At 35.3% G+C, this 17,395-nt stretch overlaps 1 protein-coding gene across 1 annotated transcript in view; it reads right to left on the bottom strand.

Moving 5' to 3' along the window:
- LOC126832505 (potassium channel subfamily T member 2) overlaps positions 1-17,395 on the bottom strand; it is a 98,576-nt gene that overhangs the window by 51,254 nt on the left and 29,927 nt on the right. Inside the window, exons 2-5 of the mRNA XM_050563313.2 lie at positions 9,171-9,250; positions 8,220-8,310; positions 4,171-4,257; positions 3,627-3,735 (exon numbers count right to left, since the gene is read on the bottom strand). Of these exons, the coding sequence (XP_050419270.1) occupies positions 3,627-3,735; positions 4,171-4,257; positions 8,220-8,310; positions 9,171-9,250 (367 nt within the window). The remainder of the gene's footprint in view (positions 1-3,626; positions 3,736-4,170; positions 4,258-8,219; positions 8,311-9,170; positions 9,251-17,395) is intronic.

The following is a 17,395-nucleotide window of genomic DNA, read 5'->3' as shown; positions in this document are numbered from 1 at the left end:
GAACTACCAGTATTGTTGTTCAGGGACAAACTGTCCTAGGGGATGAATTGTCTTAGGTGACAAATAGTCTGGGGATATATTGTCCATGGGGACAAATCGTCCGGGAACGAATAGCCCTAGGGGACAAATAGTCCTATGGGACTAATAGTCCTGATATGAATTTTCTGGGGATGAATTGTCCTCAGGGACGAGTTGTAGAAACAAGCCAACAGTGAACCTGATGTCCCCCACCGTAATCCCAAAATAAATAGATGACACATATTAATTAATCGCACATTTATTTTTTTTTTTCAAAAATATCAAGCAATCAAACTGATTATCAACTATACAATAAGTTTCATCACTCTCTATCAGATAGAATCAAAGTTATCTTGTCCCAAAGCATCGACCAATGAAATTGCTTAGCTCTGTTTAGCTTCAGCTCGAAATGTTAATCATTGAACTCAGTCAAGACATTCACCTAATGAACATCAACATAAGTTTAAACATTCTACCTCAATTAAAAACAGAGTTGTTATGTTCCAAAGTCTTGACCAATCAAATTGCTTATCGATCCTTAGCGTAAGCAGAAAATTCTCATCATCAAACTTAGTCAAGGTAGTGATATAATGAATCTATACTCGGAGTTTCATCACTCTCACTTAATTAAAACCAAAGTTATTGGCCCCAAAGCATCAACCAATCAGATTGCTTATATCTGCTTACCGTAAGCAGACGATGTTTATCGTCAAACTCCATCAAGGCATTCACCTAATGGACGCCTACACCAAGTTTTAACATTCTACCGCAACTAGAAGGAGAGTTATTGTGTTCCAAAGTCTTGACCAATCAAATTGCTTATCGCTCTGCTTACCCTAAGCAGAAAATGCTTATTATTGAGTTGATAAAACTATATACCAAGTGTCCTCACTCTCACTTAATTAGAACTAAAGTTATCGTGTCCCAAAGCATCAACCAATCAAATTGCTGATCTCTGCTTACCTTAAGTAGAAAATGCTCATCTTCGAACTCCATCAGGGCATTCACCTAATAAACACCTACACCAAGTTTGAACATTCTAGCTCAATTAGAAAGAGAGTTAGTGTGTCCCAAAAAGTGTGACAGACAGACGGGAGACAATTAAACTATACTAAACAGCAAAAAAATCATTCTAGAAAATGCCTTACTAAATGGATCAAAGCAATTTTTTTAAAAAGTATGTTGACACATAAGTGATTGAATCATCAGAATTCCAAGACATTATGAGAAGGTTTAGTCTGTACACAGTCTATACATCAGTATCTGGTGTATCCACCGCAAGTGTCAATAACAGCAGCGCAGCATCTGTACATGGATGGAACAAGACGATTGAAGAATGCTGTTGGCACCTGGAACCACACTCTCAGAAAATCCTGGCACAATCCATCAGCTGTGTTTGGTCTTGGTATGATGTTATTAAGTCTCCTCTGAATTTCATCCCAAAGATGTTCAATCGGGTTTAAGTTCAGACTAAGGGCTGGCCAGTGCATAACGTTGACACCGTTCTGCTGTAGAAAATCCCGGTATGTGCATGGGCGTTGTCATGCTGGACAATGTTGTTTCGATGACGAGCAAAATGTGGTATGATGTGGGGTGTGAGAGTTTGATCGATGTAGCAAACTGCTTGATGCCGGCTCCTCTCCCTGGACCAAGATTTTGGAACACCAAAGGACCCACTCTCTGGTTCAGGCCAATTCCACCCCAAACCATTATGCTTGGACCTCCCCACGAGTCTCGTTCCATGACACATTCGTCAGAATAACGCTGGTCACATGGACGCCATATTCTGGTCCTGCCATCTGCAGTTGATACGCAATACCGACTCTCATCTGTGAACATAACAGTTCTCCATTGCCTGTGTCTCCAGATCTGGTGTTGACGGGCAAACTGTAGACGTTCACGTCGATGGCGAGGATCGGTCCATGGTAAGGTCTACGGCAATGGATGTTCTCTCTGGTGAGATGTCGGCGTACTGTATCGGTACTAATGGGTCTTCTGTGTGTTCCCACTGTCTGACGTGCTGTCTCAGATGCCTGTGTTTGGGAAGGAGCCTTATTGCTCAGGTAAAGTTGAAGATGTGGTCACAAATATACAATAACCAGCAGCTGTCAGGCAGGATACGTCCACATTTTGTAAGAGATATATGGATAAAGAAAAAGCTAAACCAGCGGCTGCCAGGCAGGATACGCCCACATTTTCGAGAGATGGATAGAGAACAAGCTAACAAGAAAGTGATTTTTCCAACTATCAAGGGCCATAATTCAGGAAATTACAATTCAATATGCGCGAATATCGAAAGGAACTGAGATCTTTGTGTTATAAACTTACATTTCAAGTTTCAACAAAATCGGATAAAAATTGTAACCTCTTTAGGGTCCACAACCTTGATATACCATATTTTTACGCTATTTGAGAATGAACGGCGGCCATTTTTTCTGTCAATTTTTGGGTTGATTTTCACGAAATTCGAATTCAGTCGTCCTTAGGGTGTAACAGTGATATAATAATACAGTTTTTTAAATCGAATAAAAATTATGACTTCTATAGAGTCCACAAGCTAAAAACGCGATTTTTCGTACAATCAGGGGCCATAATTCAGGACGTTCAGTCCGATATGCACGAATATCGAAAGGAACCGAGATCTTTGGGTTATAAACTTACATTTTAAGTTTCAACAAAATCGGATAAAAATTGTGACCTCTATAGGGTCCACAACCATGATAATATACCATATTTTTACGCTATTTGAGAACGAACGGCGGCCATTTTCTCTGTCAATTTTCACGAAATTCAAACTCAGCTGTCCTTAGGGTGTAACGGTGATGTACTAATATGTTTTTTTAAATCGGATAAAAATTATGACCTCTACAGGGTCCACAAGCTAAAAACATGATTTTTTCGTACAATCAGGGGCCATAATTCAGGAAGTGACAGTCCGATATGCGCAAATATCGAAAGGAACCGAGATCTTTGGGATATAAAGTTACATTTCAAGTTTCAACAAAATCGGATAAAAATTGTGACCTCTATAGGGTCCACAACCTTGATATACGATATTTTTACGCTATTTGAGAACGAACGGCTGCCATTTTGTCTGTCATTTTGAGCCGATTGTCACGAAATTCAACCTCAGCTGTTCTTAGGGAGTAACGGTGATATAATAATACGTTTTTTAAATCAGATAAAAATTATTACCTCTATAGGGTCCACAAGCTAAAAACGTGATTTTTCGTACAATCAGGGGCCATAATCCATGAAGTTACGGTCTGACATATGGCAATATCAAAAAGAACCGAGATCTTAGGGAGATAAGCCTATATTTCAAGTTTCGTTGAAATCGGATAAAAATTGTGATCTGTAGAGTGTCCCCAACAACTGTGGATGGACGTACGTTCGGACGGACAGGGGCGACAACAATATACGTCCACATGAAAATGTGGGTGTATAAAAACATTTGGCAAGTTTTATGCAGAGTAACATACCAACCTGACGTTTCTTTTGCTGCTTAGTATATTTTGTTAATGAAGCAATTAAAACAATTTCTTTCATTTACTGGAATTGTACAGATATGGTTACCGGTTACTAAAGTAAGTATTTACAAGACTTACCTTATAGCTTAAATACTGAACTAAAAATGTTTCTGCAAGACTGATGATAGCGACTGTCACTTGGCAAATCCAGACAACAAAATGACGTTCCACCCACAATATAGCATCCCTGAAAAAAAAAGAACAAACATTTACTGTAGGACAATTCAAGATTTTATGTACATGGATTAGTCATTTTTGCCTGAAACATAGGCCATTTACCTAGATCATTTTTAGACTAACAATGCAGGGAAGGAAAATTTGCCTGGACTGCAGTTTTCAGTCTTTCAATTTCAACTATCAAATGTTGTTTTAAAAGCATGCTAATGTCTGCACAGGTTAGAACTTGATAATTTGTTTCCTTTAAATGACTAGGAACACTTCCCTGTTCTGCTCATCAGAACATACCCTGGGATCCAAGCTTTAAATTCGCAAAAGGTTCTTTTCGGCCCATGCATGCTAGGCCAAACTATAGAGGTTTTAGTTGAAAGATGACTATTTTTTTAACTAGCCATAACTACTTGTCTACCACCATCATCCAGTCAAGAGTAGTAAAATAAATTACCAATTAATTTGAGGACTGTCATGAAAATCCACCGGATCCATCTTGCGATGAATAGTTCCATTTGTACACACTCTTTGACCAGAAGCACTATAATAAAGAAAATAGTTTAATAAACAGATTCATAATATAGGTAGCAAGGCAATGAAACATAATATGTTTATACCTAGAGCTGCTAACACTGGAACCTGGGTATCAATTAATCTTGTGTATTTAGCACTAATTTCTTTCACATTCATTCAATATCAAATCCATGTTTAAAAATTCATAAAAATCCTTTAAAATCACCAAAGATAGGTTGCCAGGCAACAAAACATACGCCCACAGCAGCTATATCGTCCGGGCAGTCAACAAGAGTTGTCGCATATTTTACTTTTTTCGGTAATGAAACATTTATAATACACTAAAATCTGATTAGGAGTAACAACTCATGTAATTATCAGAAAACCATTAGAATTTGTTTGGTTTTATAAAGTTCTGCCCCATGCTAACGTTTAGTATACGAAACATTTAACATCATGGATTTAGCTGTTCAAGTCATAAAAATTCATTGAAAATCAATATACTTGTTCAAATCAAGATCTTAAACACTGTGTATCAATCTGAAGTCAATCGGATGATAACTTGAGCCTCTAGAGCGTCACAAGTGATCAAGGGCCATAACTTTGGCAGTAATTATCGGAAATTGCTGAAAATCAACAGGATTTTTCGTCCCATGACCTCAAACACTGTGTATAAATCTAAAGTCAATCGGATATTAACTTTAGCCTCTAGAGCATTTACAAGATTTTTTGAAGTGATCAAGGGTCAAAACTCTGGCAGTAATTATCGAAAAGCGCGGAAAATGAATAGACTTCTTCATCTCATGACCTTAAACACTGTGTATAAATTTAAAGTCAATCAGATATTAACTTTGACCTCTAGAGCGTCCACAAGATTTTTTGAAGTGATCACAGGCCATAACTCTGGTAGTAATTATCGGAAATTGCTGAAAATCAATGGGCTTCTTCATCTCATGACCTTAAACACTGTGTATAAATTTAAAGTCAATCAGATATTAACTTTGACCTCTAGAACGTCCACAAGATTTTTTGAAGTGATCAAGGGCCATAACTCTGGCAGTAATTATAGGAAATCACTAAATATCAATAGGCTTCTTCATCTCATGACCTTAAACACTGTGTATAAATTTAAAGTCAATCAGATATTAACTTTAGCCTCTAGAGCGTCCACAAGCAATTGTGGACGCCGGACGGACGGACAGGGGCGACAACAATATACGACCACATTTCAATGTGGGCGTATAAAAATCATCTAATTTGTACTTCTGTCAAATAAAATTAGATGATTTTGGGTGATTTCAAATGATTTTCACAAATTTTTAAACAAAGATTTGATATTAAATGAATGTGAAAGAAATTAGTGCTAGATACACAAGATTAAATGATATCTGGGTTCCAGTGTAAGTTGTCTGATACATATCAAATATGGCGTACGTGACTCATATCACATAGCTTCATAGTAAGCAATTTTCGTGCGCTGCTCGAGATCACAGGAAAGTGCCACTGATGAATTATCCGAAAATCAGGGCAGGTTAAGTAGTTAATCAAGGTAGGTGTATAGACGGTATAACACGATAAATATGTTGATCACTTAATTACCTAATCAATCCGGCCTATTATCAACGATAATCGGGGTGAGTGGTAGTTATACACTCAGTACACTATATTAATTTTGGAATGTTGAATATTATTCACAATGTCTTGATGTCCGATTGGGCATGTTCCCGGTGGGACAATTTTGGGCGTTTAGAAAATAGTGTCGGACAAGTCCAGAATATACGGCCGAAATCCCATCCCTGTATTATAGGTTACCCTGGCTGATCAGATACATTGTTTCAATTATTCATTTCCAATTTCAGCTGACAAAAGTTGGTCGATCTAAGAGCTTAATTTAGTTTTGTTTTTACTTAACTGTTTAAATCGAAGTTGCTTATATTTGAACACTAGTTTAATCTACATACTAAGATCTAAAAACAAATTATTGTCAAACAAGTCAACCTTAGGCATCAATCCCAAAATAAATAGATGACACATATCACTTAATTGTACATTTATCATTTTATAAAGCATCAAGCAACTTACTCAACTACATAAAAAAAATTGTAAAACAACATTTTTTATGAAAAAAGTGTCACGGTCATGTGCTTTATCATCAGATGGTTCTACTATGACAGATGGTCGTCTGACTATGGTCCTAATGAACGTTAACTATCAATGTCATTATAGAACTGTTCATCAAAAACATGCACCCCGTTTATTCTCCCCATTATATTTAGAGTCATAACTGTGCAAAACTCTATTTCAGGCTCTTGTCAAGTTATCTGTGCCCCGGCATATTGGAAAAAAATAAATGATAGTTTATGTGATGAATTTTTTTGATATTTTGGTGTTTGACACAGTCGCGGTTTGTTGTTGTTTTTCTATTTTGCTTCCTTAAAGTTTGCTGTCAAAATCGTGCAGAATTGATTTTATTGCACATCAGTAAAACTAAAACTTAGCAGAGTAGGTACATATATTTAGTATGTTTTTATGTAAAATCACAGTTTTTGGTCAAAGTGACCTCTGGTTACCCAAGATATACGCCAAAATGTTGATAGAGATCATTTATTACTCAAAAATTTTCCCCAAAAGATACATTGCGTCAGGAACCTGTCAAACTACCTCCTGCAAAAATTCATGGATCCGCCCCTGTTTAATTAGCCTGAGGAGAAAATGTTTATGACTGAGGTCAGTCGTGGTTTTGATGTAGTGAAACTATATACCAAGTTTCATCATACTTACTCAAAAAGAATCAGTCATCATGTCCAAAAGCATCGGCTTAGCAGAAAATGCTAATCATCGTAATCTGTCAAGATATTCACCTAATGTACACATATACAAAGTTTGAACATTCTACCTCAACGTGAGGTACCTCAAAAAATTGTGACCTGTAGAGAATCCATAAGCTAAAATGTGATTTTTCAACCAATCAGGGGCCATAATCCAGGAAGTTACGTTCGGATATGTGTGATTATCAAAAGGAACCATGATCTTTATGATAAAAACATACATTTAAAGTTTCATCCAAATTGGATAAAAACTGTGACCTCTAGAGGGTCCACAACCTTGATATACCATAATTTTTACACTATTTACGTACAAGGGGCGGCTATTATTTCGGTCAGTTTTTTGTCCGATTTTCATGAAATTCGAACACAACCATCATTCGTGTATAACTGTGATATATTCACACGTGGTTTTTTAAATCGGATAATAATTGTGACCTAAATTTTTCGTACAGTCAAGGGCCATAATTTAGGAAGTTAAGGTCCGACATGCCAAATATCGAAAGGATCCAAGAACTGTAGGGTGTTCACAAACAATTGTGGATGGACAGGGGCGACGACAATATACATCCACATGAAATTGTGGGCGTATAAAAGGTAATACATATTATGGATTAATAGACTTTTATGTGCATTGTCTGACAGTGGGTAATGACATAGCCTACAAGTTATATAGAATAGGGTAAACAAATTTTTGCCATCGCAAAAAAAAGGGGGGGGGGCGTGCGTCGGGTGCGCCCCCGCCTGGATCCGCGTCTGACTGACACCTGTATTTTCCACACAAATTAAATTACTTGTATCCATTTATTATGTGCCTTCTATTTAAATGGAAGAACAATGATTGCTCGGTATGTATAAGCTTCCTTTGATCCAGGTACTGGCTAAAAATTGTCCTCAAGATTTCCCAGCCCGATTTCCACTTATCGGGGGTACATGATGGAGGTCAAGACAAGGAAAAGTAATGTGAATTGAACCGAAAAACCAAGGTCCCATCTATACAACCATCAAAGCAAAATTTCTCTCATAGCACACTGCCTGTCTTCATAGCCTGATTGGTTCAGAAAACTATGATGTTCAACCCCAATTACATTTCATTTTATAAATGGGGGAAGTGATGATATAATCAATACAGCAAGCTGTTAACTACACTTTGCAAACTACTTACCAGATGTAGGAATTGTCCATAGAAACACGAACCACATATAATATACATGTTAATAGTTTTATTATCAAATTGAAGGTTCGGATACGAAGACCTGAAAAATATTATAAATAATAGATAAAAATACCATGAAACTGACATGGGAAATGGTGACAAGTACATTAAATCTAAAACTATAGCATATCCGTCTGTGTTCCTACTCTATTTTCAATGAAATATCCAGATATAGTTCTGCTAGACAAATACAATTTTTTATTATTTTTTCAATAATCGAATCAATAATGTAAATATTTGAGCCATTGGTGAATACAGGTCTATTTCTACAGGAATCACCTTATTTTGTGTCAGTATAAACGTTCTTCTAAAATGGCTAGACCTACATGTATTAATAACCATTAAAGAAAATATATGTTTTGTGCTTAGAGATATACATGTACATGTATGTACATATATTTATTTAAAAAAAACAAATATAATGTTAGGTACAAAAATTATCTTCAAATGAATTCTCCTTAGTGTGTTTGATCAACAAGTTCCAGTCATTTGAAGCCAGTTGCCCATGTTTAACTTTCTGCAATTGGTGACAACTAGTAGTTGCTGTTGATAGAGCACAATTACAACTGACTAAAACTAGTTTTCATGGAAATAACCGATAGGAGAAATGGGTCATACGACTGTGTAAATAGGCAAAATGGAAGCTAACAAGGCACCAATCTTTCAAGTGTTGACAATAATGCTACAAAAGAATTGTGTCATGACAGACCATACTTTTGGGATACACCTTCTAGGGCATTCGCCATTTTGTTGATCATGTGATAAATAAATAAACAGTCACATGTTAAGTGTAATTGCTATAGTTTTCGAGTTGATGTAAGCAGCCCGATTGACATAAGCCTGGTTGAAAGCAGTTGTTCCCAGTTGAAAAATCGACAGATGAATATTGCATAAACTTACTAGATCTCTGGTTCTTTATAAAATAAAGCTGTAATCGTTCTTTTACTGACTTTTCATTGGTAAAAAACTCTACATGTACCCTAAAAAACATTAAATTCAATTTATTTGATAAGACTGTTATTTCTAACAACATTGACTCTCATCATCTTTGTCACAATTACATATGCAATAATCTTTGAATTATGTTTGTCAGGTCGAATTGGAGATACGGTTCTGACTAGTAAATTCATTGTGCAGATAACTTTCTGCTCATTGCATGTTTCAACATACTTATATTTTCCGAGATCAAGTGAAAACTGACAATTTTAATGTTGAATGACACCAAGAATTTATTTTCTGTGACAGTCCGATTTCTCATCGCCATTAATCTGTCAGGACCAGCAGCTGCCAGGCAAGATACGCCCACATTTTGCAAGAGATGGATAGAGAACAACCTAAACAAAACGTGATTTTTTGTACAATCAAGGGCCATAATTAAGGAAGTTACGTTCCTATATGCGCGAATATCGCCAGGAATCAAGATCTTTGGGTTATAAAGACATATTTCAAGTTTCATCAAAATCGGACCAAAATTGTGACTTTTAGAGGGTCCGCAACCTTGACATACCATATATTTACACTATTTGCGTATGAGGGATTGGCATTTTGTCCAGCAGTTTTGGTCCGATTTTCACGAATTCATCTTCAACCATCATTAAGGTGTAACAGTGATATATTCAAACGTTTTTTTAAATCGGATAAAAATTGTTACATGTATTTCAAGTATCATAAAAATCAGATCAAAATTGTGGCCTCGAAGAAGGTCGACAACCTTGATATACAATATATTTACACTATTTGTGTACGTGGGAGGCCATTTTGTCCGGTAGTTTTGGTCCGATTTTCACGAAATTCGAACTGAGTCATCATTAGGGTGTAACGGTGATACATTCAAAGGTATTTTTACATTGGATACAAATTGCTACCTCTGGAGGGACCACAAGCTAAAAATGTAATTTTTATAATATCAAGGGCCATAATTCAGAAAGTTACAATCCGATATGTGTGTTTATTGAAAAGAGTCAAGATCTTTGGGTTATAAACATGTATTTCAGGTATCATCACAATTGGATCAAAATTGTGGCCTCTAGAGGGTCCACAACCTTGATATACCATATATTCACACTAAAATTTGCGTACGACGGACAGCCATTTTGTCTGGCATTTTTGGTCCGATTTTCACGAAATTTGAACTCAACATCATTACAGTGTACCGGTGATATACTCAAACATTTTTTTAAATCGGATAATAATACTGACCTCTAGAGGAACCACAAGCTAATAACACGATTTTTCATACGGACGAACATGAGCGATGATAATACACATCCAAATGAAAATGTGGGCGAATAATAATAAAATTCTGTGCAGGTTTATGTACAGTATGCCGTTTTTTCAATCTTGTCATATCTGAGCAATCATTTCATTCAAGTCATCAAATAGATCTATTATGGACCTAAAATACAGGATTGGGGTGTATTGTATCATAATTATGCAGAATAGCTCTATAATAATGGAAGAAGATAAGACAGTTGTATATGTACATTGAAATGGGGAATATTAAAAAAAAAGTGATGAACTGAAATAAAAGTGACCATTTGACATCACCAAAATTTTTTCACAACCAAGGCTATGTTGACACCTTTCAGGCCACAATATTTTCAGAATGTATAGTCCATTCAACATGGTAAATCATTTAAGACATAGGGGCATAGGCATGCTTTCATAATAGGAAAAGACACTAAGATGAAGTAATATCTATATTATAGTTTATAAATAAAAATAATATTTACAACATGTTCTTTCTTAAAAATTTGGGGCATGTATCTCAGTTTTTTACATGCCAGATATTACATGCTTTAAAAATTATTATGCTTTGTGCATTATAGCTACTGAAGGACTTCCATTTTATGTTTAAACACATTATTCATATAACTGACAGAAAATAATTTTAGATCAAATGATATCCAATCCATGTTGAGCGCTTCTATCGCTAGATTTACATTTTCATGCATGAAAAAAAATAATATATTTATGGAAATGTTTATGACACATTGTTTGCAAACTGCCTTTGAAAGCTAAATGAGAAATCAAACCTAAATACATTTCTATTAATTTTTATATTAGTCCGGTGGCTGAAGGGGGGGAAATTGCCACCCAAGCTGTGAATTTATGAGACCAAGTTTTTCTAGAACTGTTTTTTGGTAGATTCCGAATCTGGGTGGTGATCTGGCATTTGAGGGGGTATTTTTAAAATATGTGGGGTCCAATGTCTACAATTCAGGGAAAATGTTATTATGTTGACATAAATGATGATCATGTCATATATTAATAAAACATAAATTTCTAGGACTGTGTATTTCTAAATAGGTGTTTATGATGTCCCTGGACAATTGTTTTGATTTGTGGCGAGGTGGTGTAGGGGGTTGCAGGTGTGCGTGTTTTGGGGAGCAGGGTCAAAGTGGCGGGAAATGAGTTCACATTAATTTAAATGATGATTTTCTTAGAGCTTGATGAAACATCTCTAAATGTGTATAAGATTCCCATTGTATTTTTGGGTACAGAAATCATTTGGTTAAAAAATGACCTTAAAAGTGGCTTTTTGTTAGCATTTTTGTTTAGTACCAATTCCGTCATTCAAAATATTAAATTGTAATAGTACTTTTCAAGAGATCTAGAACCTTTATAATTTAATATTTTGAAAGGCGAAATTGGTACTGAACGAAAAAGCTAGCGAGAAGTCACTTTTCAAGTTAATTTTGAACCAAGTGTTTTATGTCCCCAAAAATGTATTTTGCCTCCCACCCAACACAATGGGAATCTTATACACATATTTAGAGAGGTGCAGCGGCATTAAAAAGTAATGTTTTTACCAAACTCTAAGAAAATCATCATTTATATCAACATGAACTCACACCAATTTTACCCACTGTTCTACACATGCACCTGCAACCCGCCACCCCACCCAACCCCACAAATCAAAATAGATGTCCAGGGGCATCATAATTAGAGATGGGCAGTCCTAGAAATTTATGTTTTATTAATATATAACATGATCATCATTTATGTTAAGAAAATCACATTTCTTTCCAATTGTAGACATTGGACCCCCCCCCCCCTTCATTTTGAAAACAACCGCTCAAATGCCTGATCACCACACAGATTTGGAATCTACGCAAAAAACTAGTCATGGAAAACTTGGGTCTCCAAAATTCACAGCTCAGGTGGCGATTCCCCCCATCAGCCACCGGACCATATGATCAGGAACATGTGGTAGCTGCAAGGTTGATGTCAGGAGATTACAGTGCACAGATCAGAAATTAGTTCTCAATCTCTTATGTCCCATAATAATCATTCATTTCCCATAATAATTATTCATGTCATACATGTATCATCTATTTCTATTTTGATTGGGAAATAAGGTGTAGACAATAATTATTCATGCCAAATCTATACAGATCTATATTTCGCTTCATTTTTTTATACTTTCAATGGACAAGTAAAACGAAATTTTGAACTATAAAAAACGAAACAAAATAGGACCTGTGTTTTACTCAGATTGTGTTTCAAAATAATGGAATTCTTACAGGAAATTTCATTAATATCTGGTTTCAGTTGTGTAGATATTGACCACAAGTCTACCATTGTTTCAAATATTTATTTAAAAAAAAAACAAAAGCCAAACAGTATTGATTATTGTTTATTCAGTTAAGCAAGAAATTTGTATTCCACAGAAAAATATTGCATAAAACTTATTTCACAATGTTGAGGTACATTTTTTTTGCCTAGTAAAAAAATAACTATTGTTAGAAACAAAGCAAAAACCTTTGTTATAGAAAATCACCATAGTGATCATATTGGCAATATCTATTAGTTAAATATAACCATAATATGTGTTAAATTTTGCACAGAAAGTGAAATTATTAATCTTTAGATTCTAGATGTAACTAGTCTAGTGTGAATAATTGCAGTCTAAAATGGAATTGCAAATATCACCCGGACAAAGCTGGATGAAAAATGGTAAAATATTACTGAGACAATGAATCATCAAATGACACACTTTTATGGAATAATTGCAATTACTATGGTTTATTTCTAGTTATGGTCCGATTATCGGTTTCAACATCGAGAGAAATCGGTATCAGCCGATACACGGCCATCTTGCCGATACTGGAGTTGCCGATATCTGTTCAAAATGACTCAGTAAATACCTTTGCTAAAAATCATACCAGTAATACATGACTAAATATATATATTTAGTTAAATGTTTATATATTTAGTTTCTCATATGGGCCGTAAAAAGGAAAGAATAAACAGTACAAAATCCTTACTGGTCTCTGTTATTTTTTAAATCCTTATTGACACACTGTTTGAGAGTTCGGTTCTCTCATTGCGATTTTTGAGAATACCTTTTCTGCGCATATGCAGACAGACATTAACGTACAACTTACAGTCCACCCGATAAAACTTTTGATTGGAATACAGAATAAGCAAATTGCATGATGATCAAAATCATAGAATTGGAGAACACAGTCAGTACGTCACGGAGGCCCCTCTTTGATCTGTTTTCAATGTGTGCTGATCACAAAATAGAACAATACCTAATTAGGTTATTGTATTTTTTATTTCGGCTAAATTGTTTCTGATAAGTATTAACAAATTTATTAACTATATGAAATAAACTAATGGTCCTCACAGTAGTTTTTTGTCTATCACGATTCTCGATAATAAAACCAAAGAAGATGTCAACAATGGCTCATCGTTGCATCCCAGGCTGGTATGAAGCGTTGCAAGTTTTGTGCTGTCGCTTATCGTGAAATTGTTCCAAATATTACTACTTCGCGGCATTTTTTTCTTTCGTTTTATCTAGTTCACTGCTGATATTGTCTGGACACTATCATAATGAGTAGAAGTTTTGGAAAAGGTGGGAAAATATTACATGGTTTACGCAGGATTGGAATGAAAGATGAAAGGGGGGATATCCCTTTGATGTCAAGTGATTAGCCTATACTGTCAGACATTTTGCCTTCTAGATGCTGATAAAAATTAAGAAATAATTTAGTGATTTGTATTGTTATGCTAGGCTACTTTAAAAATTTAGTCATAATTTGTATCAACAAATAATAATACAGATCATACTTTATTAATTAATAATATTAACAACAAATAAGTTCCGATTGGTTTTATTTTTAACTATATTTTAAGAAATGGCAGGAGAATGTCACGTGATTGCCGCTGTTGACAGAAAGGTTAGGAAGCTATTGCTTTGATGTATCATTCATTACTGCATGAACCATTCCGACATCTATTATAGATATACGGGTGCCGATCACTCTAGGAAATTATATCTTCATAACACTTAAAATATGATAATCTTGAGTTTATTCATTAATGATACAGCAAATAATTAAGTTCATAATAGATGGAGTGTATTTGTGATTACGTAGGAAGCGTGACCCAATTTTATTACTTCAAAAACACAGTGTTCGAGTTTGATTCCTGAGGTAAAATAGTATCATGCATTTCCCGACTAACAATGACATATATTTACATAGATTATCGAGGCATTTTAATGTGTAATAGTTTTATATCCACCACTAACGGTAATTGTATCTGTATCGGCCGATATATTTCGCTGTCAATATTAATTTTGTTATCAGTAAAACCGATAGGTGCCATATCGGACCATCACTAGTTATTTCACTGCGACGTTTCAACAAGATTTCACAAGTCGTTATCAAGCATATACACAAATAGATAAAAAAAAAAAGGCATACATACTATGATTATGTAGTAGGGTGGAATTTAGGAATGTTTTGTTGTATATATGTAAATAAAGTTTATGTAATATAAGGTGTTGTATTCGGTTATATCAGCTTCGTGTCTTGGAGTCATAACAATCTGATTAAAACACGGATCCTATTTCTTATCGTTTTTATAGTTCAAAATTTCGTTTTACTTGTCTTTGCTACACTAGGATCTGGAAGACTTGTTATCATTGACGTGTTCTGAATAGTGTGAGGTATTAGTCAATGAAACGGTCTGTTACAGCGTGCTTTAGGCGTGTTTTGCACGGAACTGTGGGTAATCCACTAGTAACACTAATGCTGATTGGTTAATCAAATGTCTGACGTCATAGACTCACTTGCCGCTCGTATGACCTCTGACATGACCTTTTGCAACAACCGGTCAGATCTTCATGTAGTGTAGGCCATCGAAAGTATAAAAAAAACTAAACGAAATATAGATCTGTATTTTAATCAGATTGGGAGTCTAACCAAGATGTAGTGTCCAGTGTGTGTTGTGTTGTAATTGTGTTCACTAAGTTGTTATAATGAGTTTACCTGGCTTGCACCTTCTGGTTTAAAACTGCAGTTGTATCTTAACATGACCAATGACAAGACCTTTGAGTTTTCTTCAACTTCAGGCCTGTTTTTAGTAATTTTATCAAGTTCTATATATCAGTAAAGGTATTTATTTAGCATAGGTCTGTTTTCAGTAGTGTAATTAATAATTCTTGTAATAGGAATTTCCTTAATTTATATATATTTCATATCTTTAGTTTTCCCGCCATTTTTGTCCTTTTCCCAGTGGTCTTTATTCATTGTGGTGTTTGTTTTATTTTAGCTTGTGTAAAATAGTCCTTACTGGTACTTTTATGATTAAAACACCTTTCCCAGGGTATGTTTAGTTTTCTTGTTTTCCTCTTGTTTCTTTCTAAATGTCTATAAATGTATTTCGTTCAGATTATATTTTATGTTTCTGTTGTATATTTATTTCTATTTTGATTATGTTCTGTTTGTTTTGTTTGCATGTTTGTGATGTCTTTGTATTTATATTTTCAGTGTTTTTCTTTTGTTTTTTGGTATTTTTGGTTTTCTGTGAATCAATAAACTATATAAACCAGTGCTGTTTCCTCTCCTCCATAACCTGAGGATAAATTTTGCTGAATGCCCCATTTTGAGAATTATAAGTGTGAGGGGTCAGATATAGTAATTAAGTTACATAGGCATATAATACGGTATGCCTATTTATAGAGAATAATTGAAACATATAAATTTTCACATATTGTGAACAATTGGAAGATTATAAATATGAGGGTTGTGGTATGAAAGGGGGGGTTGGATGGCTGAATGGTTAGCGTGTGCACGCTGTATCATTAAGTCTGTCATTGAGTCAACTGGTGTGGTTTTGAATCCCCGGTTGTACGTGACAAGGAGTAGGGTTGCCTGTCTAACCTCTTGGGTTTTCTCCGGGTCCTCCGGTTTCCTCCCACTGCTAAAGACCCTACGCGCAAGCGAATTATGTAAATAAAAAAAACCCTAAACCTTATGTTAGTCCCGAAATGACCTAGTTTGTGTCGACGTTAAACCCCATTTCTCTCTCTCTTTCTCTGTGGTATGAAAGTTAAATATCCAATGACATAATATATACAATTAATTCTGTATTGGATAATGCCAGAAGTTATATATGGTTTTGTATGGGGAATTACTTTAGAGGAACTTTGTTTACAATTTAACGATGCGGTCATACATGTATGCTCTAGGGATATAAATGCCTGGGTCTCGATTCAGTTTCGGTTTGTGTCTTCTAATGTTAATCGCCTCATGTATTCTTCTATTTCTTTTTTTGGGGTTGTTTACAGCCAACTCTTTTACTTTAGGCCATGGGTTCTCAATTAAATGTTCAGCAACTGCAGATTGGTTGGTGGAGGCTTTTGACATATGTTCTTTCAGTCGGATATTTGGTGGTCTTTTGGATTAACTTTCTTGGCAACTAGTTGCACAGTTGATTTTGTAGACACAGAGAAGGGTTTAGTGGGATTTAACTTTCCATTCGCTTTTACTAAGTCTTTGGTTGTTGCGCCTTTCAGGAAGGTGGTTTCTATATCTGCTTCAGTTTTCAATAACCTTCTGATTTGGTGGGAGATGTTGCTGTGGAATGGTATAAAGATTCTAATTGGAGGTTTAGCGTTTTTAGGTTTATCAGGTTTTGGTAGGTCGAATATTGTGGCATTGATGAACTTGTTGACCACTTGCTCTGGGTATCCATTGTGTTGGGTAAATACTTCTTTAAGTGTTGAATTTCCAGTTGGGGAAACAAATATTCTTGGCTCTTTTTGTTAGAGTGGTGATAATGCCTACTTTTATGCTGTTCGGGTGATTAGATTTGTAGTGGATATACTG

This window comes from Patella vulgata, chromosome 1 (assembly GCF_932274485.2).
Source record: "Patella vulgata chromosome 1, xgPatVulg1.2, whole genome shotgun sequence".
Taxonomy (NCBI): domain Eukaryota; kingdom Metazoa; phylum Mollusca; class Gastropoda; family Patellidae; genus Patella; species Patella vulgata.
Note: the sequence above shows the minus strand (reverse complement) of the source record. Positions and strands in the feature narration are given on the sequence as shown.